The sequence below is a fragment of the Chlorocebus sabaeus genome, chromosome 24 (genome assembly GCF_047675955.1).
Source record: "Chlorocebus sabaeus isolate Y175 chromosome 24, mChlSab1.0.hap1, whole genome shotgun sequence".
NCBI lineage: Eukaryota > Metazoa > Chordata > Mammalia > Primates > Cercopithecidae > Chlorocebus > Chlorocebus sabaeus.
The window spans coordinates 82,632,196-82,655,028 of NC_132927.1; the positions used below are offsets into that span (position 1 = coordinate 82,632,196).

The window sequence follows — 22,833 nt, forward strand, 5'->3', positions numbered from 1 at the left end:
TTCTATATTTTTCTAATTAATTAATTGATTTGAATTTGTATTTATAGTTTGAGGTTTTAGTCCAAAATAATATTCTTCTATGAATGTCTGTTTATTTCAATATAAATTAAGAAATATATGTAAATGTATGTTTTAGTAAAACTGTAACTGCCATTATTGGAAAAGGCATCATTGAAATATACAATGGTATTCCTTATATATTCTCTTATGGCTTATTTCTCATTTTTGCTAGCAGCATACTTTTTAATTACATGTAATAATACATTATACATTATAAATAAATGTAATAATAAGGCAAACATAGCTATTAAAATTTTATTACACAATTTGTTGAAATAACATTGTATTTTTTAAAATTTGTCATCTTTTTCCAATTTAAATTACATTTAAATCTTAAAATAAAATATTAAGTATTAAACTTAAAAGATAACATTTTCAACTTTAAATAATTTTTTTATTCTGCAATTGTTTTACATGAATTTTTAACATAAACTCTATATGTTGTTTATTTGACAGTATTCCTGGATGCTAGAGAATATCCATTAATGTAGAACTAAAGGCAGCCCAGAGTTCCCAGGATTCACTCACAATGGCAGCTTGCTAGACGGTGGTCAGAAAGTGTGCGAAGACAATAGGGATTTGGGCTTTATCATCAAAGCCGTAGTGAGCCCAAGGGCTGAGCACACAGAGGGCAGCAGGAGCTACAGAGCCCACTGTGGGGTACTTAGGGAAGCGGGGGATGGAAGGGGGTGATGTCTGCAGGACCCTAGAAAAGGGTGAGGAGAGCAAGGAGTCTGCAGGTAGATGAGCATATTCTAAGGACTGTTACCTACCCATACTTGGTTGGCTTCAGTGATCATGAAGAGAAGTGAACTGATTCACCAGACATAGATGAGACAAAGTAAATGGACTTGCTGATTCCTTGAGTGGAAACTGAGGAATTAAAAGGTGTGAACAGAAGAAGGGAAGGTGGAGAAATAAACTGAGGGTCAGAATCCCAGGAGCTACCAAAGTGGAGGACAGAAGCAGTTAAAGTGATATTTCATCTCCATAAACAGCAGATGAAAGGGAAATAAACTCAACACATTCATATGCTGAGTTATTGGTAGAAAAGCATTCAAAATAGTGTGACTGACACAGTGCAGAAAACAGAAATCTGTTTGTGGAAATAGCTTAAATACACACAATTTCTTCATTTTAAAATTTACTTATATATTATTGCTATTATTATTACAAAAATATAAAGAATTACAAGTTTAATTGAATTATGGTTCTAAGTTAAGATTTTGTAGGTGAGAAAAACATACATTCCAAGGAAGAAATGGCAAGAGATCCTGGGAAGACTTTTGCTTCACCAGGTAAGAAATCACAAGGTCTAAAAAAACAAACACACCATCCCCACACCATCCTCAAGCACTTGATAGAGAGCTGCCTCCCAAGAAAATCCCTATGACCTGAGTGCCCCCTTGTGTCCTGAGCGCCCCCTGGTGGTTCTGAGCGTTCCCTGCTATCCTGAGCGAACCCTGGTGTCCTGAGCACTCCCTTATTATGGTCCTGAGCGCCCCCTGGTGGTTCTGAGAGCCTCCTGGTGTCCTGAGTGCCCCTTGTTGTCCTGAGCGCCCCTGGTGGTTATGAATGTCCCCTGGTTTCCTTTGTGACCACCTGCTGGTTCTGAGTCCTCTGGTGTCCTGAGCATCCCCTGGTGTCCTGAGCACCCCCTGCTGGTTATCAGCACCCGCTGGTGTCCTGAGCGCCCCCTGGTGGTTATGACCATCCCCTTTTGTCTTGAGCGCCCTCTGGTGGTTCTGAGCCTGGCCTGGTGTCCTGAACCTCCCCTGGTGTCCTGGGCGCCCCCTGGTGGTTCTGAATAGCCCCTGGCGTCCTGAGCGTCCCCTAGTGGTTATGGTCGTCTCCTGTTGTCTTGAGCGCCCCCTGGTGGTTCTGAGTGTCCCCTGGTGTCCTGAAACTCCCCTGGTGTCCTGAGCGCCCCCTGGTGGTTATGACCATCCCCTTTTGTCTTGAGCACCCTCTGGTGGTTCTGAGCGTCCCCTGGTGTCCTGAGCGCCCCCTGGTGGTTATGGTCGTCCCCTGTTGTCTTGAGCGCCCCCTGGTGGTTCTGAGCGTCCCCTGGGGTCCTGAGCCTCCCCTGGTGTCCTGAGCGCCCCCTGGTGGTTATGGTCGTCCCCTGTTGTCTTGAGCGCCCCCTGGTGGTTCTGAGCGTCCCCTGGTGTCCTGAGCCTCCCCTGGTGTCCTGAGCGCCCCCTGGTGGTTCTGAGTGTCCCCTGGTGTCCTGAGCACCCCCTCCTGGTTGTCAGCGCCCCCCTGGTGTCCTGGGCACCCCCTGGTGGTTCTGAATATCCCCTGGTGCCCTGAGCGCCCCCTGGTGGTTCTGAGTGTCCCCTGGTGTCCTGAGCACCCCCTCCTGGTTGTCAGCGCCCCCCTGGTGTCCTGGGTGCCCCCTGGTGGTTCTGATTGTCCCCTGGTGTCCTGAGCATCCCCTGGTGTCCTCAGCCCCACCTGGTGTCCTGAGCCTCCCCTGGTGTCCTGAGTGCCCTCTGGTGGTTCTGAGTGGCCCCCTCATATCCTGAGCACCCCCTTGTGGTTATGAGAACCCCATCGTGGTTCCTGAGCATGGTTCCTGGTGTCTCCTAAGCCCTCCCTGGCATCCGCATCACCCCCTTGTGGTTCTGAGCAGTGCTTACCTCACAGTCCCCTTCTGTCTCTCTGCAGGGAGGTTTTTTGTCTGGGCTCACACAGATGTCCCCTGTCTCTCTAACAGTAATACACGGCCTTGTCCTCAGATCTCAGGTTTGCCATTTTGAGGGACACTGTGCTCAGAAGGGTGTCCCTGTAGAATATGAATCTTCTTTGTATCAATTGAGGGTACCACTAACAAATTCCAGTTGAAACACTCACTGTTGCTGCCCACCCCAACCTTTGTCCTGAAGCCTGCTGGGCTGAGCTCATGCTAGAGTCATTGAATTTGAATCCAGAGGCTTTGTAAGGAAGGCTCTGAGAATTATGGGGCTGTGCCATTTCTCTCCCACATTCCACCAGTGAACTTCATGTAAGACTCCTACAAACAGAGGGAACAGGCTGAGAAGCAGCCACAACTGCATTGATGCACAGGGACCTTACCTCTGAGAGTGATTAAAAGGGAATCCCAGATCACCACAGACCCTAAGGTGTGGACACTGAGGAAGGGCACAGACATCAGGTGGCTTCCCACCAGGACATTTGTGGAGAGGGAATTAGCTTCATTTTATGAGCGTGGGCTGGCACATTTACACCTCTTTCTCCTCTTACTCCTCGTGGATAACTGCACTGCTCAGCAGGGCTCATCCCTCTGCCTCTAGATTTCAGGGAGTGCAGGATCACAGAATCACTGGAACTGGGTGCTCTGTCTTAATTTTCTCATCACTCTTTTCTTTTTCTTTAATGTGAACCTGGTTTAGATATTTTATTAACCTTCATCAACAAGTAAGTCAAGGAAGTACATGAAAAGGAAGTGTTAGGAAGTGTCAGTTAGTACATGAACAGGAACCGATTTGCATGTCTCCTGCTTTAGAGTCAGTTCTGGGGTGAAATTCCTGAGGAGAGAGCAATGCCCACAGTAGATAAGAGTGTCATTTGTAACATTTGGAAATACATAATTTTCCACTCTGTCCTTAAGCAACTACTGATCTTTTTTGTTACTTTAGATTCATTTTAATTTTTTATAAATTGTAGAAATAGAATCATACTTTGTGCACTTGTATGTGTTGGCTTATTTTAGTTAGCATAATTTTTGTGAATACAACAATGTTGTTTTGTGTATCAAAGTTGTGTTAGTGTTCTCCAGAGAAATAGAACTAATATAACATATATATGTATATATATGTATAGTTTATTAGAAATAATTTTCTCACACAATTACAAGATGAAAATTCCATGATAGTCTTTCTACAAGCTTGGGAAGAGAGAAACTGGTAGTGGCTCAGTCTGAGTCCAAAAGTCTCAAAACCAGAAAAGTCAACAGTGCAGCCTTTAGTCTCTGGCCAAGGGCCTAAAAGACCTCAGCAAGCCCGTGGTGCAAGCTCCAGAGTCCAACCGCCAAAGAGTCTGAAGTCTTATCTCCAAGGGCGGGAGGAGTGGAAAAAAGCAGCCAGTATGGAAAACAAAACAAACAAAACAAAAACATAAGGTGAAGCAAGCAATGTTATCTCATCTTCTTCCACCTGCTTTATTCTAGCTGTGCTGGCAGCTGATTAGATGTTGCCCAACCACATTGAGGCTGGGTCTTCTTCTTGCAGTCCACTAACTCAAATGTCAGCCGCCTCTGGCAACACCCCCAGAGACATACTCAGAATCAATACTTTTTCAGCCTCCTGGGCACCCTTTAATCCAATAAAGTTGACAACTAATATTAACTATCACTAGCCTACCCCTTGTCAACTTAGCACCTTACACATCACGTAAAATCATGCTTGATATCCAAATAAAGACAATGATAAGGTCATAATTATGCTTAACATAATACATCTATCCTTCATACACCTGAAAGTGCACTTATTCTTAACCTAGATGTCACTACATAAAGTTAACATTTAAATGCTGATATTAAGTGAAAAAATCTTATGTTACATGATAAAGAAAATAATAATATAGTCAAACTTTTTCTTAGTATCGTTATATACTTGCACAAATATATTCTTAACAAAATAAGGAGAAAATGCTCAAAGAAAATAATAATATAGTCAAGCTATTTTCTTAGTATAGTTATATACTTGCACAAATATATTCTTAACAAAATAAGGAGGAAATGCTCATGGCAATTACAGTCCTCATTTCTGCAACTGGTCACATAGTCATACCTGTTATTGATAACTACCATCTTCTACTGCCCATTCTGCATTTTCTTTGCCTTCACCAAGTAACTTGGCTGGTCATGTTTTGTTTTTACCTGGTAAAGTGACCCAAACTTTTATTCCTAAAGAATCTGGCCCATTTGTAGTCCAGCCTTCAATGGGTTGTTGTAGTTTCCCATTGACCTTAATCACATGGCAAAGTAATACTAAGAGATACCCAAAGGAATCTCCTGTATTCCAGACATTATGTTCCTTACCTGCATTGTGGAGTAATAGTCTGATTTCACCTTGATAGTCCGGGTCAATCAACCCACCCATACACATTATAGAGATTTTTTTTCCAATGTATGTAAATGGATGTCTTTGGAATTTTGTATGGGATTTTATTGAATCTGTAAATGCTTAGATTAGTGTGAATATATTCACGAGATAAGTTCCTCCAACACATGAACATAAGGTAGCCTTCCATTTATTTGTTTTTTTCAATTTTCATCAATACATTATAACTTTCATTGTGCAGATTTTTTTGTCATGTTAAATTTGTTTCTGTAACATTTATTTTATAAATTATAAGCTGTCCTAATTATAATTGTTTTCTTGATTTTAATTTTGAATAGAAATTTCTTAGTGTATACAAAAGATATTGTGGGTTGATTTTTTAAAATTTCAATAGCTTTTGGGTTAAAGGTGTTTTTTTGTTAGATGGATGAATTACATACTAGTAAATTCTGAGAGTTTAATAGACTCATCACCTGAATAGTGCACTCTGTATCTAAAGTGTAGTTATTTTCTCTGTAGTCTCTAACCTATTCTTTAACTTCTGAGTCTCTGAAGTCTACTAAATCACTCTGTATGCCTTTGCAAGCTCATAGCCTAGCTCCCACTTACAAGTGACAACACACGGTTTTTGGTTTTCTACTCCTGTGTAACTTCACTTACAGTAATTGTCTCCAGCCTCATCCAAGTTGTTGCAAAAGACATTATGTCATTCCCTTTAATGAGTTAGTAACATTTCATGGTGTCTATTTGCCATATTTTCCTTATGAACTCATTAGTGAATGGACACTTAAATTGGTTCCACATCTTTTCAATTTTGAATTGTGCTGCTATAAACATACATATATGCGTGTCTTTTTCATATAATGACTTTGTTTTATTTGGGGAGATATCCTGCGGTAAGATTGTTGGATCAAATAGTAGATCTACTTTTTTGCTTTTTAAGTAACCTCAACAGAGTTTTCCATAGACGTTGTACTAAATTACATTTTCAGCAGCAGTGTACAAGTATTCCATTTTTTTTTTTTTGACTTTTTATAATGGCCATTCCTGCAGGATAAGGTGATGTTTGATTGTGGTTTTAATTTGTATTTTCCTGATGATTAGCGATGTTACACAGTTTTTCATGTTTGTTGGTCATTTGTATATATTCTTATGAGAAATATCTATGTATGTCCCTTGTCCACTTTTAAATGGAATTATTTGTCTCTTTCTCAGCAACTTAAGTCTTGTGTAGATTCTGGATATGAATCTTTTGTCAGATGTGTAGTTTGCACATATTTTCTCCCATTGGGTTATCTTTTCACTCTGTTGACTATTAATTGTGCTGTGCAAAAGCATTTTAGTTTAAATAGATTCCATAAATTTATTTTTGTTTTTGTTGCATTTGCTGTTGGGGTCTTAGCTGTAAATTCTTTGCCTACCCTGATGTCTAAAAGTGTTTTTGCATATTGCTTTCTTGGATTTTTAGAGTTTAATGTCTTATATTTAAGTATCTGACTCGTCTTGAGTTGATCTTTTATATGGTGACAGATAGAAATCCAGTTTTATCGATTTACATATGGCTTGCTAATTTTCCCAGTACCAGATATTAAATAAAGTGCCTATTTTCCAATTTATATTTTTATATGCTTTGCAAAACATCAGTTGGTTTTAAACATTTGGCTTTATTTCTAGGTTCTCCATTTTGTTACAATGATCTATGTGCCTACTTTTATTTCAGTAACATGTTATTTTGGTAACTTTAGCCTTGTGGTATAATTTGAGGTTTAGTAATGTGATGCCTCAGTTTTTAAATTAGGATTTTGGTGGCTATTTGGGCTCCTTTTGTTTCATATAAATGTTAGCATTTTTTAAAATTCTGTAAAAAATAATGAGGGTATTTTCATAAGAATTGCATTGAATCTGCAGATTGCTTTGTGCACTATGGTCATTTTCACAATATTCATTCTTTTGATCATTGAGCATGGGGTGCATTTCCATTTGTTCATGTCATCTGTGATTTCTTTCAGCAGTGTTTTGTAGTTCTCCTTGAAGAGATCTTTCAGTTCTTAGGTTAAATATATTCCTAAGAATTCTATCTTCTTGTAGCTGCTGTAAAAGGGATGAAGTTATTGATTTGCTTCTCAGCTTTGTTGTTTTTCATGTATAGCAGTGCTACTAATTTGTATACATTTATTTTTTAAACTGACAATTCATTTATTAAAAATAAGAGTATTTTGGAACACTCTTTAGGATTTTCTAGGTATATAATCACTTCATCTTAAACAGTGATAGTTTGACTCTCTCTTTCCAATTTAGATGCCCTTATTTTTTTTCTCCTAATTGCTCTGCCTAGAACTTCCAGAACTATATTTAACAGAAGTGGTGAACATGTGCATTCTTGTATTTTTTGTGTTCACGCGGGGAGTGCTTTTAACTTTTCCCATTCAGTATGATGCTGGCTGTGGATTTTTCATGTATAACTTTTATTATTTTGAGGTAGGCTCCTTCCATGCCTAGTTTGTTTAGAGTTTTTATCTTTAAAGAATGCTGAGTTTTGTTAAATGCTTTTTCTGTGTCTATTGAACTAATAATATGGTTTCTGTTTTTAATTGTTTATGTGATTATCACCTTTATTGAGTTGTGTATGTTCAAATAATCCCTGCATTTCTGACATGAAACCCACTTGATCGTGGTGATTTAGCTTTTTGATGTGCTGTTGGACCCAGTTAGCTATTTTTATTAGTATTTTTAGATATGTATTTATCAGCAAAATTCATCTGTTGTGTGTGTGTGTTTGTGTGTGTATTCTTTCCTGGTTTTGAAATCTGGATTACACTATTTTCATTGTATAATTTAGGAATTTTTTTTCTAAATTAAAAAAATGTTTCCATAGAATTGGTAGCGATTTTTCTTTGAATTTTTGATAGAATTCAGCTTTGAATTCACCTGACCCTATTTCGTTGCCGTTATTGTTGGCAATTCTTAAATTACTGATTCAATCTCACTGTTTGTTATTTGTCTATGGAAAGTTACTGTTTTTTCTTGATTTAACCTAGGAATATTGTAGGTTTCTAGAAATTTGTCCATTTCCTTTAAGCCTTCTAGATTGTGCACATGAAGGTGTACATAGTAGTCTCAACTTATTTTTATATTAGTGATGTAGATTTTAATGTTCATTTCATTTCTAACTGAGCTTATTTGGATCTTTGCTCTTTTTTTTTTTTTGGTTACTCTAGCTAATGGTCCATGAATCTGCTTATTTTTCAAATAACCAATTTTTTGGGTTTTTTTTTTTTTTTTTGGTATTTTTTGTTTGAATTTCATTTAGGTCTGCTCTGGTCTTTGTTATTTCTTTTCTCCTTCTGGTTTTAGGTTTAGTTTGTTCTTGTTTGTCCTGTTTCTTTAGGCATGACATTAGGTTGTCAATTTGTGCTCTTTCAGACTTTCTGACGTAGGCAATTGGCACTATAAACTTTCCTCTTACCACTGATTTCACTGTATTTCTTGAGGTTTCCATAACTTGTCTCCTTATTATCATTTAATTAAGATAACTTATAAATTTTCATCTTGATGTCATTGTTAATCCAGATATTATTCAGGAACAGGTGTCTTAATTTCTATGTATTTGTTCAGTTTGGAGGGTTCTTTAGAGAGTTGACTTTTAGTGTTACTCTGCTGTGGTCTGAGAAGATTCTTGATATAATTTAATTGTTTCAAAAATATATTGAGATTAATTTTGTGGTCTATTATATGTTCTATCTTGAAAATGTTGCATGTGCTGATTAGAAGGATGTTTATTCTGTAGATTCTGGACAGAATGTTTTGTAAATATCTGCTACATCTGTTTGTTCCAGTGAGTCATTTAAGTTCATTGTTTCTCTGTTGACTTTCTGTCTCAAAGATATGTCTAGTGCTGGGAGTAGTGTATTAAAGTCTCCCACTATTATTGTTTTGCTATCTATCTCATTTATTAGATCAAGTAGTACTTGTTTCATGAATCTACTTCCTCCAGTGTTTGGTGCATATCAAATTTAGAATTGTGATGTTGTCTTGTTGAATTGATCCCTTCATCATTAGATAATGATCATCTATGCCATTTGCAATTTTTAATATTTATTATTAATTATACTTTAAGTTTTGGGATACATGTGCAGAACATGTAGGTTTGTTACATAACTATACACATGCCATGGTGGTTTGCTGCACCCATCAATCTGTAACCTGTATTAGGTGTTTCTCCAAATGCTATCACTTCCGTAACCTCCACCCCTTGACAGGCCCGGTTGTGTGATGTTCTCCTCCCTGTGTCCATGTGTTCACATTGTTCAGCTCCCACTTATGACTGAGAACATGCACTACTTGGTTTTCTGTTCGTGTCTTAGGTTGCTGAGAATGATGGTTTCCAGCTTCCTCCATGTCCCTGCAAAGGACATGAACTCATCTTTTTTTATGGCTGCATAGTATACCATGGTGTATATGTGCCACATTTTCTTTATCCAGTCTATCATTGATGGGCATTTCGATTGGTTCCAAGTCTTTACTATTGTGATTAGCGCTGCCAAAAACATACATCTGCATATGGCTTTATAGTAGAATGATTTATAATCATTTGGGTGTATACCCAGTAATGGGATTGTTGGGTCAAATGGATATTTCTGGTTGTAGAGCCTTGAGGAATCACCACGCTGTTTTCCACAATGGTTGAACTAATTTACACTCCCACCAACAGTGTAAAAGCGTTCCTATTTCTCCACATCCTCTCCACCATCTGTAATTTCCTGACTTTTTAATGATTCCCATTCTAACTGGCGTGAGATGGTATCTCCTTGTGATTTCGATTTGCATTTCTCTAATGACCAGTGATGATGAGCCTTTTTTCATGCATTTGTTGGCTGCATAAATGTCTTTTTTTGAGGAGTGTCGGTTCATATCCTTCACCCACTTTCTGATGGGGTTGTTAGTTTCTTTCTTGTAAGTTTCTTTAAGTTCCTTGTAGATTCTGGATATTAGCCCTTTGTCAGATGGAGAGATTCCAAAATTTTCTCCCATTTTGTAGGTTGCCTGTTCAATCTGATAATAGTTTATTTTGCTGTGCACAAGCTCTTTAGTTTAATTAGATCCCATTTGTCAATTTTGGCTTTTGATGCCATAGCTTTTGGTGTTTTAGTCATGAAGTCTTTGCCCATGCCTGTGTATTGAATGATATTGCCTAGGTTTTCTTCTAGGGTTTTTATGGTTTTAGACCTTATGTTTAAGTCTGTAATCCATCTTGAGTTAATTTTTGTATGAGGTGTAAGGAATGGGTTCAGTTTCAGTTGTCTGCATATGACTAGCCAGTTTTCCCAACACCATTTATTGAATAGGGAATCCTTTCTCTATTGTTTGCTTTTGTTAGGTTTGTCAAATATCAGATGGTTGTAGATGCGTGGTGTTATTTCTGAGGCCTCTGTTCTGTTCCATTAGTCTATATATCTGCTTTGGTACCAGTACCATGCTGCTTCAATTACTGCAGCCTTGTAGTATAGTTTGAAGTTGGATAGGGTGATGTCTCCAGATTTGTTCTTTTTGCTTAGGATTGTATTGGCTATCAGGGGTCTTTTTTGGTTTCATATGAAATTTAAAGTAGTTTTTTCTAATTCTGTGAGGCTAGTCAATGATAGCTTGATGGGAATAGCATAGAGTGTATACGTTACTTTGGGCAGTATGGCCTCTTTCTTTCTTTCTTTCTTTTCTTTCTTTCTTTCCTTCCTTCCTTCCTTCTTTCCTTCTTTCCTTCCTTCTGTCTTTTTCTCTCTCTCTCTCTTTTTCTTTTCTTTCTTTTCTTTCTTTCTTTCTTCACACTCTATAGCCCAGGCTGGAGTGCAGTGGTGCGATCTCCGCTCACTACAAGCTCCGCCGCCTCCCAGGTTCACACCATTCTCCTGCCTCAGCCTCCAGAGAAGCTGGGACTCCAGGCGCCCACCACCACGCCCAGCTAATTTTTATTTTGTCGTTGTATTTTTAGTAGAGACGGGGTTTCACCGTGTTCACCAGGTTAGTCTCGATTTCCCGACCTCGTGATCTACCCGCTTCGGCCTCACAAAGTGCTGGGATTACAGGCGTGAGCCACCGCACCCAGCCAGTATGTCCATTTTCATGATAATTTATTCTTCCTATCCATGAGCATGGAATGTTTTTCCATTTTTTGTTTTCTTCAAAAAAGGCAAACAAAACAAAATGTAATTCTACTTGTGCTCACCTGTGCATTTACAAAAACAATATTCGGAGTCCATCCTTCATATTTATTACTTTAGTTTTGAGTTTCATGAATTTATTATACAGGAATTATATAGTATGTGGTATCACAGGATCACTGGCGGATCTGGTGGACATGAAAGAACAGAGTTAGATTAAATTTTGAAACCTTTATATCAGTCTTTAGTAATTTATATGATAAAATTGTTGGCCTCATCATTGGAGTCTTATTATCCCCATCAGGGATGACTGTCCACGTGGGCACGTGGTGCAGTTCTAGCCATGGAGGCAGGGGAGATGATCTGTCGGGGCTTTCCTGGTCCTTCAGAGGAGAGTTTCAGTATTGTCTATTCCCCACTTCCAGACAATATGTGACCCTTGGGGATGTTGTCCCTATGTCTCTGCATGACTGGAGTCACTGGGGGAGTGAAGCTGACTTTCTGGATGCATCAGTGTGGAAAACTGAGACAAGAAATTACCTTGATACATGAGCTGTCAAATTAGCCAAGCCTGGAACCTCTCATATCCAGGCTTCTTGTTTCATTAGATTGTGATTTTTCTAATTATTTAGTCAGCCTACGTTGTCTTTGTTCACGCTCTGCTAAAATAGCCACATATAATAATCTAGAGGCATTAAGCTAAATAAATAACTAATTTGAAAATTATAACAAGTCCCAAATGAAGTCAAAGTTACTGTGTAGTTCGTAATGTGATAGACAGAAGACATGGCTGGATACTTTGGGCTCACATCTCTATTATGTAAATATTTTAAACAATTAAATATCCCTTAGGTAAGATTTCTGTTAAGATCCTTGATTTAAGATTATATATTGATGGATAACACTTCAAAAATAAAACTGAAGGTTATTATCCAGTAATTCATATTGGTAGTACAAACTTATTTTAGGATGTATTTCTCTACACGATGTAAAATCAGCCCAGAAGGCAGAAGTTATTGTATTTAGTAGGGTGAATTAAATACATATGTTTTAGAGCACTGCATGACTTTGGAATATTTTGCAAGCAAAGGGGATTCTTACATATTCTAGAAGCCCCTTAAAATATACAGCAGAGGAAGAAACATTCAGATGAATTATTACATTATAGAGTCCAGTTTAATATAACTTTGAAAGTAAATGCAAACAAACATACAATAATCTAGCATGGAAACTGAAATAATGTTGTAGTCAGTGGATCAGTACGTCAAACCAGAATCTTACCAACCTCATAATGTTATCTAAGCATGGGAGTCATTGCCACTGTTCATCTAATACGGAATCAATCCTGCTTACAATTTTCTGGAAAGGTTGAAAAAAATAACATTTTTAAATAGAAATTATAAAAACTGTAATAAAATGTTGAACTTCCTTGGCCAAGTCTTCTCCTGCTAGCACGTGTGGCATCATGGTTCACTCCTCAGGGCACGTCAGTTATTACCCTATGAGTTGGTAGCTAGGAGACTCATACATGCAGAGATTTGACCCTCATCACTCACCTTTTTCCTGCTGCCTGCATGTGTTACAAATTATTAAAAGTCATTCCTGTACCATACACACTGCAATCACCAACAGTTTAAGGCTGCCTTTTTACTATAACTTTTTAACTGTTTCTTGTGACCTTCAACCAGGAAATCATGTCTATTGGAAGAAACATTCAGGAAAAATACTGTTCTTCAACCACATTGGAAGGAGTCTGTTAACGTACTTTTAACCAAAACACTGCAGAAGAAATTCAGGGAATCAATTATTGGGTTCATATTTTACATCAAAAAATCAATTCAGGCTAGATGAGGTGGCTCAAACTTGTAATCCCAACACTTTGAGGGGCCAAGCCTGCAGAATTGCATGAGACAAGGTGTTCAAAAGCAGCTTGGGCAACATAGACAGACCTAGTTTCTATGAAGAAATGAATAAAAATAATCAGCTGGGTGTAGATGAAGGGCCCTCTAAACATAGCAACATGCTACCCAGCAAGCTGAGGTGGGAGGATTCTACGAGCCAGAAATTTAAAATCACAGTGAACTATGATCACACCACTGCAGTCCAACCTGTGAAACAGAGCGAGATCCTGTCTCAAAAACAAACAAACAAAAAGAATTAATTAAAAATTTTACACAATTGTAAAGCTACTCAACTAGAGGAAGTTAAACTGTGCGTCCTCACATATCCTCTGGCACTTCTAATACTTTGAAGAAGACAGTTGACCTAAGACCTTCAGAATAAACTGATGATCTTGAATCATGAGAAGCTTTCACACAAGACGTTGTACCAGAATCCTTCTCTACATCCTCCTCCTACTCATTATTCTTTGCTTATAAACAAACTTCGCGGCCAGGCGTGGTGGGTCACGCCTGTAATCGCAGCACTTTGGGAGGCCGAGGCGGGTGGATCACAAGGTCAGGAGATGGAGACCATCCTGGCTAACATGGTGAAACTCCGTCTCTATTAAAAATACAAAAAATTAGCCGGGCGAGGTGGCGGGCGCCTGTAGTCCCAGCTACTTGGGAGGCTGAGGCAGGAGAATGGCGTGAACCCAGGAGGTGCAGCTTGCAGTGAGCTGAGATCGTGCCACTGCACTCCAGTCTGGGAGACACAGCGAGACTCCGTCTCAAAAAACAAAACAAAACAAAACAAAACAATCTTCCCATTTTCTGCAGACCTGTTTGTTCACCCATATTGGACTCTTGTCTCTTTTCTTACTCATCATTTTTATACTTGCTAGAGTACGTCATCAGACTCTTATTTTTGTGCCTGACTGCTGATAAATTCAAATCTCTTTCCTCCATCATTTGCTTTTTTTTAAGCACACAAGGTAAATCTAGTTAGAAATCACAGGAGCTCCCTCATTTGATGCCATTTGAACTTTGAAACCCCACAAAACCCTTCCTGCAAGTAGGATGCTCTCCCCAGCCCCCCACCAAACCGTGATAAAAACCCTGAGCCAGTCTCCTTCCCTGCTCTACCAAGTCATTTGGGAGCTTCATGAGAGGCCTGCCCTGCTCTCAGCAGACACCTCAAGGATGTAGGTAATTAACCTTTCCATACTCACTTGGTGTGAGTGTGTTGCATAATTGGACTCAACATCCATGTTAAATTTTAGTCGAGATCTCTTGGCATTTGCATGGTGTCATCTACAACAGATGCTGGGAGCTTGGTGTCATGGCTCCTTCCAGAGGACATGCCTGCTTCCTGGTTAACTCCAGGACACAGTTAGACATGCCTCCTGGGTTTTGAGAAGCTCCCTTCATGTACTGAAATCCTGTCATGATGTTTTTTTATTCTAGTGTTTCCCTAAAAGTGTAGCGAGGTCCAGGGTTCTTTCATGGGTATATTCAGGAGTCTCTGAATTTTTACGTATTTTATTCATCTCTAGCACCTTTTCTACCAAATTATACATTTTAAATTTTGCAATATTTTAATGAGGTGAAATTAGCAAACAATCTTTACATAAATTGTACAATTTTACAAATATTGACATAATACTCACTTTTAACACAGAAAAAATCAATTACCCTAGAAATTTCCTTTTGTTCTCCTGCAGTTTCTCCTTTCTACACCTTCTCTTCTTGTACCACATCCACAGTCAACTATGGATCTTTTTATGCAACTTTAAATTCATTTTTACTCTATATAAATTACAGAACTGGAATTATATGTATGAACTTGTATTTGTTTGCCTTATTTTACTTATTCAGGTACTTGTTATTTTAAGCATGGTGTTGAGTGTATCCAGCAGTACTTGATTGTAACAGTGGGTATTATTCCAGTAAATGAATTTTGCACAATTTGTTTACCAGTTAAGCTGCTAACACTTGGATTGCTTTTGGTCTCTGGTTATAATAAATAAAGCTGCTACTTAGCTTAGAGAAGTGCCCAGCTGAGAAACGCATGGTTCTTATTTTTACCACAACATTAATGGGAGTCAAAGTGGAAAAGTTGCACATTAATCAATTTGCTTCAGTACATCAGATAATTAAAGTTGGGGAGCTCTGTGTGTGTGTGTCAGTTCTTGTGTTTTTGTGTGAAAGAGAGAGAGAATGGAGGAGAGACCAAGAAAAAAAGAAACCTTACATGTTTGGACCATAACGTATGAGGTACTCTAGTAAATACAGGGCCTTAGTGCTTGATGGACAAGGTCCACATAAGATGGAGAGGACAACTTGATGCACCCCCATATGGGTATATATTAATGTTTACATAAATGCCATTTTCTAATCACATAAACAGTCAGACAGATTAGAAAAGATGTAATGGAGGGTGTCTGGTGGTGAAATATGATGGTGAAAACAACCCACATCTACAGCCCCTTTTCTGCCCTGCTTCACCTGCCCTGATGTTGAGCCTCGATCCTGTTCATCCTAAGTCCCAACAATCATCCTAAGACCCCGAGTTTCCCCGAGTCCCCCCTGCTGGTCCTATGCACCTCTGCAGGAAGGTTTGTGTCTACGCTCACAATGAAGTCCCCTCATTGTTTCTTTTGCTTAAAAATGCATAATTGTGTATTCACTAAACACAGAGCTCAGCTGTAAGAAAATTTTTTCTTGAATATGGATATGGACTCTTGAGAAGTGGGTTGTAATTTGTGCTCCCTTCACAACCCATGCACCTGATCCACTCCTGCCCATCTTCTAGGGGCAAGGAGATATAATTCTAGCAGGAAGCACTGGTTGTGATGGGGAATCCAGAGACAGTGCAGGTGAGGGAGAGGGTCTGCGAGGAGGTCTCAAGCCAAAAGTGCTCTGAGAAACATAGATGGTGATGTCAACGGGTTCTGGACAACACGGTGAAATTCCCAAATACACATATTTTTGTGAGAATAAAGAGCTCACTTTTGTCCAATTTGTGAGTCTCCTAGAACAATTCAGTAGATTTTGAGGTTAAATTCAAAAAAAAATTATCACATATTTCTTTTCGCAAACTTGCAACCAAATAAAAAAGACAAACTTCTGTTAGAAAAGTGAACATTGAATTATTATCACTATGTGCGATAATGATTTTTAGAATAGGATTGACCTGTGATAACCTAGAGTGTCCTAATTCTTAGCCCACAATTAGACATGAGCAGCAATCACAGGGAGTGAAACACCTGACTCAGTGAAGCTGCACCTGGGGGTCTCTGCAGGCCCCGAGTTTTACAGGAACAGCTCCTCCCTCAGACTCAGAGTAAGGACAATTTCTGGTCTTTATCTGGGGAGGTGAGGGTGAGTGTGTGGAAAATATCAAAGTTACTCTAATCAAGATCTCTGCACATGGAGAGAAAGCAAAGCATGTGAGAAACAACTGGTTTCAGTTTACATTGAACAATTTCTCATAAGAAGGGCAATGCCATGTCTGGATCCTGCACAGAATTAAGAAATAATGAATTTGAGGTAAAGTTGAAAATTACAATTGTTTGCGGACTGTGTTATTAATTATCTATGTTATCTGAGAAAACGAAGTAAAATCATGTTTTTTGTATTAAAATCCGCATGTGCTGGCCCTGAGAATGCACCTCCAATCCCTCCCACATCAGGGAGCCCAATAGCCCAGGCCGCCAGCTGCTGGACTGCACTCTAACACCCGTCACCTGGTGTGTGCCAAAGACACCCATCCTGGGAGCCCCTCCAAGGCAGTGATGGCGCTTGGTGGAGGCACTAAGGCATGGCTGCTGCTGGGACACGTGGGAGATCCCTGATGGACAACTGTGCTCAGGGAGGCACCAGTGGCCTTGCTGGATTTATCCTGGACTGCAGGGTCGTTAGGGAAGCTCCATCAAACTCCTACCATTCTCCAGCACTAGTTGTGAGTCTGGCATTGTGGGGTGACAGTGTCTACAGCCTCACCCGGCCACCTGTGCATTTTTCTGCCTCCAATATTTACCTCTGTTTTTGGGACATATAACTATTAGAAAACTAATTAGAAAATTAGTTTTCTAATCCAGGGACTCACGGTGGGCACAAAGAATAAATGTACAGGGGCTCAGAGGAGAAATGTTAGAAGCAGAGGAAACTACAGACCCCGAAGGAAAACAGCTCTTGCTCTCCCTCCATCTGCACCTGCCCTGGGGCTGCTCCTGGTTTGTGAGTGCTGATTGTCCCCTTCAGCCCAGACTCCTTCTTTTGCAGGAAATTTTTTGTCTGTACTCACACTGATGTGTCCTCACCTGGGACCTTATGTACAGCCATAGAGGGCCATGTCCTCAGCTCTCCAACTGTTCATTTTCAGATACAGCGAGTTCTTAGCGTTGTCTTTGGAGATCGAGAATCTGCCCTTCACAGAGTCTACATGGTATATCCGACTTCCATCATATTTTATACCTATTACTCCCTCCAGCCCCTTCCCTGGAGTCTTGTGAACCCAGCTCATTCAGTAGCTACTGCAGGCAAATCTAGAGGCTACACAGGAGAGACTCAGGAACTTCCCAGGTTGTCTCAGGTCCTCTGTGGACTGAATCAGCTGCACCTCACACTGAAAACCTGAAAATACGCACACATCCTGGTCAGAAACTGCCAAACATATCCACTGTTTCTCTCACTCATATCCACTCACTCTCACTCACTCTACTTCTCTATGAGTCACCTTTTAAAATAGCAACAAGAAAAATTCAGCTTAGCTCAATCCCCATAGAGTCCTCTGTGTTCAGTCCTGATTACCAATTGGAAACCCCTGGGAATCCCAGGGCTGCAGCTCTTCTCCCAGAGCTGCAGGTCAGGAATTGTTTTCACCAGGAGAGGGAGAGTCCTGTTTTCATGTGTCCTCCTCTATAGTAAGCTCCAGTGTGGGACGCCTGACAAGAAGGCAGTGCCCAGAGCAGATGGCAGACTGCCATTGTTTAGTGGCAATGGTAGCATTTGGAAAAATATTACTTATAAATTGACTGTGCCATAAAACTCATTTAGCAACTATGATTTTAGTTTTTACACATGTGTACAACTACAAATATAACTGCATTAAGGAAACTGTAAGAGATATAGAGAAATAGAAAACAATAAAAAAAAAGAGAAGACCTTAATACCTCATGACCATAATGTATAGCAAATCCAGAAAGAAAATTCTTAACATGCCTCTGAACTTGAACACACTATTGAACAATTTTACCTGAAAGACATGTATAGAATCGTCCAACCAAGAGCCACGTAATTCACACCCTTCTCAGGCACACATTGAACATTCTCTGGGATACGTTGTATGTTACATCAAAAAGTGAGACAACATTTAAAGAAGGAATGCCAGCCCTTCTCTAACTCCTTCAAAAATTGTGAGGAGTCAACCTTCCAAATTCTTTTTTGTATATATCTAAAGAAACTTTATTTATCTGTTTCTCGGAGATAACACTGCAAACAGTCAGATATGCATACAATACAATTATGTATTGGCTATTTACAATTTACAGTAGCGATTTTTCCTCTGAAAAATGTAAGTACAAGAGCTAAGTAAACAATGAGGTACTGCCATTTGGGATTTGTTACATGTCATAGCTTAAAGAACTGGCCTTTCGCAAATACTCAACAAATCAACCTGAATAAAATAGTCAATTAAATGATTTATTTTTTCTAACTTATTAGAAAAAAATCCACCAAGTTTCACCTCAAAATGTTGCACAAATATAAAAATAAACCTAAAATTAAATAGGAAAGGTAAGCGGTTCTTCAAAAAGAATGAAAGAAAGGAATAAAATGTAAGCCCATAAGCAAGGTTAAGTCATTCTAAATATCTTTTAAACAACATGAAATTCTTCCCAAGAGAAAACTGAAGGAAAAACTATCACCATTTCTCCACTGATGAAATGTATTTTAAAGGCAGTCTGCAGTATACCTTCTAAACTCTTTCTATGAGGCTACCATTATAGTTTTACCAGTAATAGACAAAGGCATCACGATAAAACTACAGACCAATATCATTAGTAGACATAACTTAATCCCCAATGATAGTAAACTAAATTCTAAAGTCTTTTAAAAGACCATACATCGTGAGCTACTCAAATTTATTCTTGAGATGCACAGTTGATTCAACATCCTCAAATCAATCAATTTGGTACACCACATTAAAAAACTAAAGAAAAAATATCTCAGTAACATTTCATCAGACACAGGAAAAAAATTGAAAAAATCGGGGTTTCGTTATAAAAATTCTGAACAAAGTAGGAAGATAAGAAAACAACTTGTACATAATAAAAGCCATTAAGAAAAGTCACAGCTGTTATTATGCTTAATAGTAAAAGGTTAAAATGTTTTGGTCTAATGTCTGTAACAAGGCGAGAATAAAGCTTGAGCATTTCACTTCCAGGCCTCAACATTTATTTACAAACATCGAAAGATATTGGCATAAATGCATATAGAGAGATTCGATATAAACCCACATATTGATGACAAACTGATTTTCAGCATGCGAACTATCAATATAAAATGACTAAATTATAGTGTCTTTGAAAGAGGGTGTTATGAAAACTGGTTTTCACATGAAAAGAATTAAGAATTTTAGGTTAGAATAAACACAAAAATTCACTCTAAATGTTTTAAATATTTAAATGTAATACCTGTAATTGTAAAACTCCCAACCTTTAAAAATTAGCAATCTTTTTCAGGATTTTACATTCAAAGCCCCTACAAAAATAGCAGAATTGAACAACTGGAAGAATAGATTTCAAAAAAGATTCTGCAAAGCAACAAAATAATTACAACTTACAGAATTGGATAATATGCCATACATCTGAAAAAGTTTAAATGTTCAAATATAAAAGAAACTTTTATAACTCAATAGCAAAAATAAAAATCGCCTCATTTAAAAATAATCTGTTTTACACCTTTAACAATGTAAGAACCTAGAACTCATATTAAGTGTTTTCCTCTATGGGTGATGGTCCGTCTTATGGTGTACTTGGCTGGACAATGCTTTGTAGTTATTTGATCAAACACTAATCCAGGTGGTGTTGTGAATTTTGTAATAGAGGTTATTAAAACCGTAATCAGTTGACTCTGTGTTAGGTAGATTATCATTGCTAACCTGCTTGGCACTGATTCCATCAGAGCAGACCTGGAGAAGGTAAAACTCCATAGTGATTAAGTAGCTTCAGCTGTTTCTTCGACTGCCAGCCTGCACTTACTGATGGCCGGCCCTGAGGATATTGGATGTTTTCAGCCATCCCCGAAAATTGACTTCCCCTACATCTCACAGGAAAGTGGTGTGTCCATCTGCAGCTTGTCACACCTAAATATCAGACAGAAAGAGATTCTCCAAAATCAAATAATATTTATTTGAAAATGAGCATTGCAATGGGAATATGCATGGGCATATTTAAGCAGGCAAATGAAGACAAGTGTTTTAAAAGAAAATCAAGGAGGCTTACACGAGCTGTTTTGAGACAATTATCCTGGGATAGAAGAATAAAAAGGGTGGAATCAATTTAAAGATGGACAGGGACTGGCAGGGCAGATATCCCCACAATATCCATTCTTGTTATCAGGGATATGTTCATGAGAACCCTCTATTCATGACCTTCTCCAGCTTCACCTGTAAAGATTATAACACAAGTGGCTCCATTTTGATTCTGACAACTTTCACACCCTCTTCCTCACACCACTAGTGAAGAACGTTACTGTGTGAAGATTTTTCAGAACAGGATTAGAAACACACCCGTATCCCACGTTAACCAAACAAGCTTGTCCCCTTCAGTCCCCACTGGCAACTTGCATTTCCAGATGAGTCTCCATGCAACACAGTGGAGGGTCCTGAGTGACAAGGAGTGAAGAAAGTCCCACCAGCCTCTCCCGCGTGACTGCAGCAGCCACAGCCTGAGACACACCTGAGCGCTAGGAAAGGGCTTGAGGCCTGGAATTTTGACCACAGGGAAAATATCTTCCTTTTCCAGAAAGCAGGAAAAGCAAATGGAAAAATGAGAACAACGACTACAAAAGAAAGTAAATGGATTAGGGACAAAAGAAGCACCAGATCAGTGCAGATGCTGATTTGCATACTTCAGTGTCAGGAGAAGGGCCAGACGTGAAACCTGTGAGGTTCTGCATGACACTGACCCTGGCCCAACCTCTCTATTGTCTGTGACCAGGATCCATAAAGACTGTTCTAGTCAGGGAACCTCACTGAGGTCCCTGTCCGGGGTCTCACTGGAGAAGACTCACTAGGAAGCCCTGAGCTTACTCACTACTCTGATCCTGGTGACCGTGGTTGAAGAATTTTCATCCCTGTAAGCATCAATCTGCATTTTGTGCCGGTGAGAATAGGTCCCCATATTAAAATAATTTCTTTCAAATACATAGAGAAGACATTGTTAGGCACAGATTTCTAAACTTAAGAGGTTCCCTGGGGAACTGTCAGAAGATGACGTCCCACATCCTGACAGGAAATCAGCCTCCGTCTGCACCGGCCTCTGGGTTGACTCTGATCAGTGGGTCCCGAGCGCCCCCTGCCGCTGATTTCCCCCCCCCGCGTCCCTGCAGGGGGGTTTGTGTCTGGGCTCACACTGACTTCCCCTCACTGTGTCTCTCGCACAGTAATACACGGCCGTGTCCTCAGCTCTCAGGCTGTTCATTTGCAGGGAGAGCGTGTTCTTTGAGTTGTCTCTGGAGATGGTGAATCGGCCCTTCACGGAGTCTGCGTAGTATGTGTTACCACCACCACTACTAATGTATGAGACCCACTCCAGCCCCTTCCCTGGAGCCTGGCGGGCCCAGTGCATGGCATAACTACTGAAGGTGAATCCAGAGGCTGCACAGGAGAGTCTCAGGGACCCCCCAGGCTGGACCAAGCCTCCTCCAGACTCCACCAGCTGCACCTCACCCTGGACACCTGCAAACAGAGAGACACCAAGGTCAGAAACTGCCACACATATCCACTGTTCTCTTACTCAAGTCCACTCCCACTCAATCTCTCTATTTCTCCATGAATCACCTCTTAAAATAGCAACAAGGAAAACCCAGCTCAGCCCAAACTTCATGGTGAATTTTCTGTGTTCTGTGCTGATCACCGAATGGAACACTGTGGACTTCCAGGGCTGGGCTCCTCTCCCAGAGCTGCAGGGTCAGGGCTGGGCTGGTTTTCATCAGCAGAGGGAGGGCCCTATTTGCATGTCCCCCACTATATAGCAAGCTCTGGGGTGGGACATCTGAGGAGAGGCCGGGCTCACTGCAGATGAAGTGTCCTGGGGGAGACTGGAATAATTATATCATTCAGGAACATATAATTTTATATTATGTGATTGTGGATTGATTAACATTTAGCTCTCATAATCTTATTTTATTCTTACATATTTACACTATATATTTAATGCAGGTTTCAATGTTATATTTTATAGAAGATAATTTACATAGAGAACACAGCAGTTGTGCGGTGTGTCTAAGATTACACATCTAAAAAAAATTAGTCCTATTATCTGGGACTGTGTTCTATTCACCAGAGGAGGCTGCTCTCCTGAGACAACTCCAGGGCAGCGTGGCCCACACCTAGTGAGGTCTGCATGATTCCCCATCTGTTATGTCAACTTTCTGTAATCTACCTAA

At 39.6% G+C, this 22,833-nt stretch overlaps 1 gene segment (V, D, J or C); it reads right to left on the reverse strand.

The window, feature by feature from the left end:
* Positions 1–21,595: 21,595 nt before the first annotated feature.
* Positions 21,596–22,366, reverse strand: LOC140710016 (immunoglobulin heavy variable 3-23-like). The segment is given in 2 exon segments: positions 21,596–22,123; positions 22,226–22,366. Coding segments are annotated over 2 exon segments (544 nt in total).
* Between the last annotated feature and the right edge of the window lie 467 nt (positions 22,367–22,833).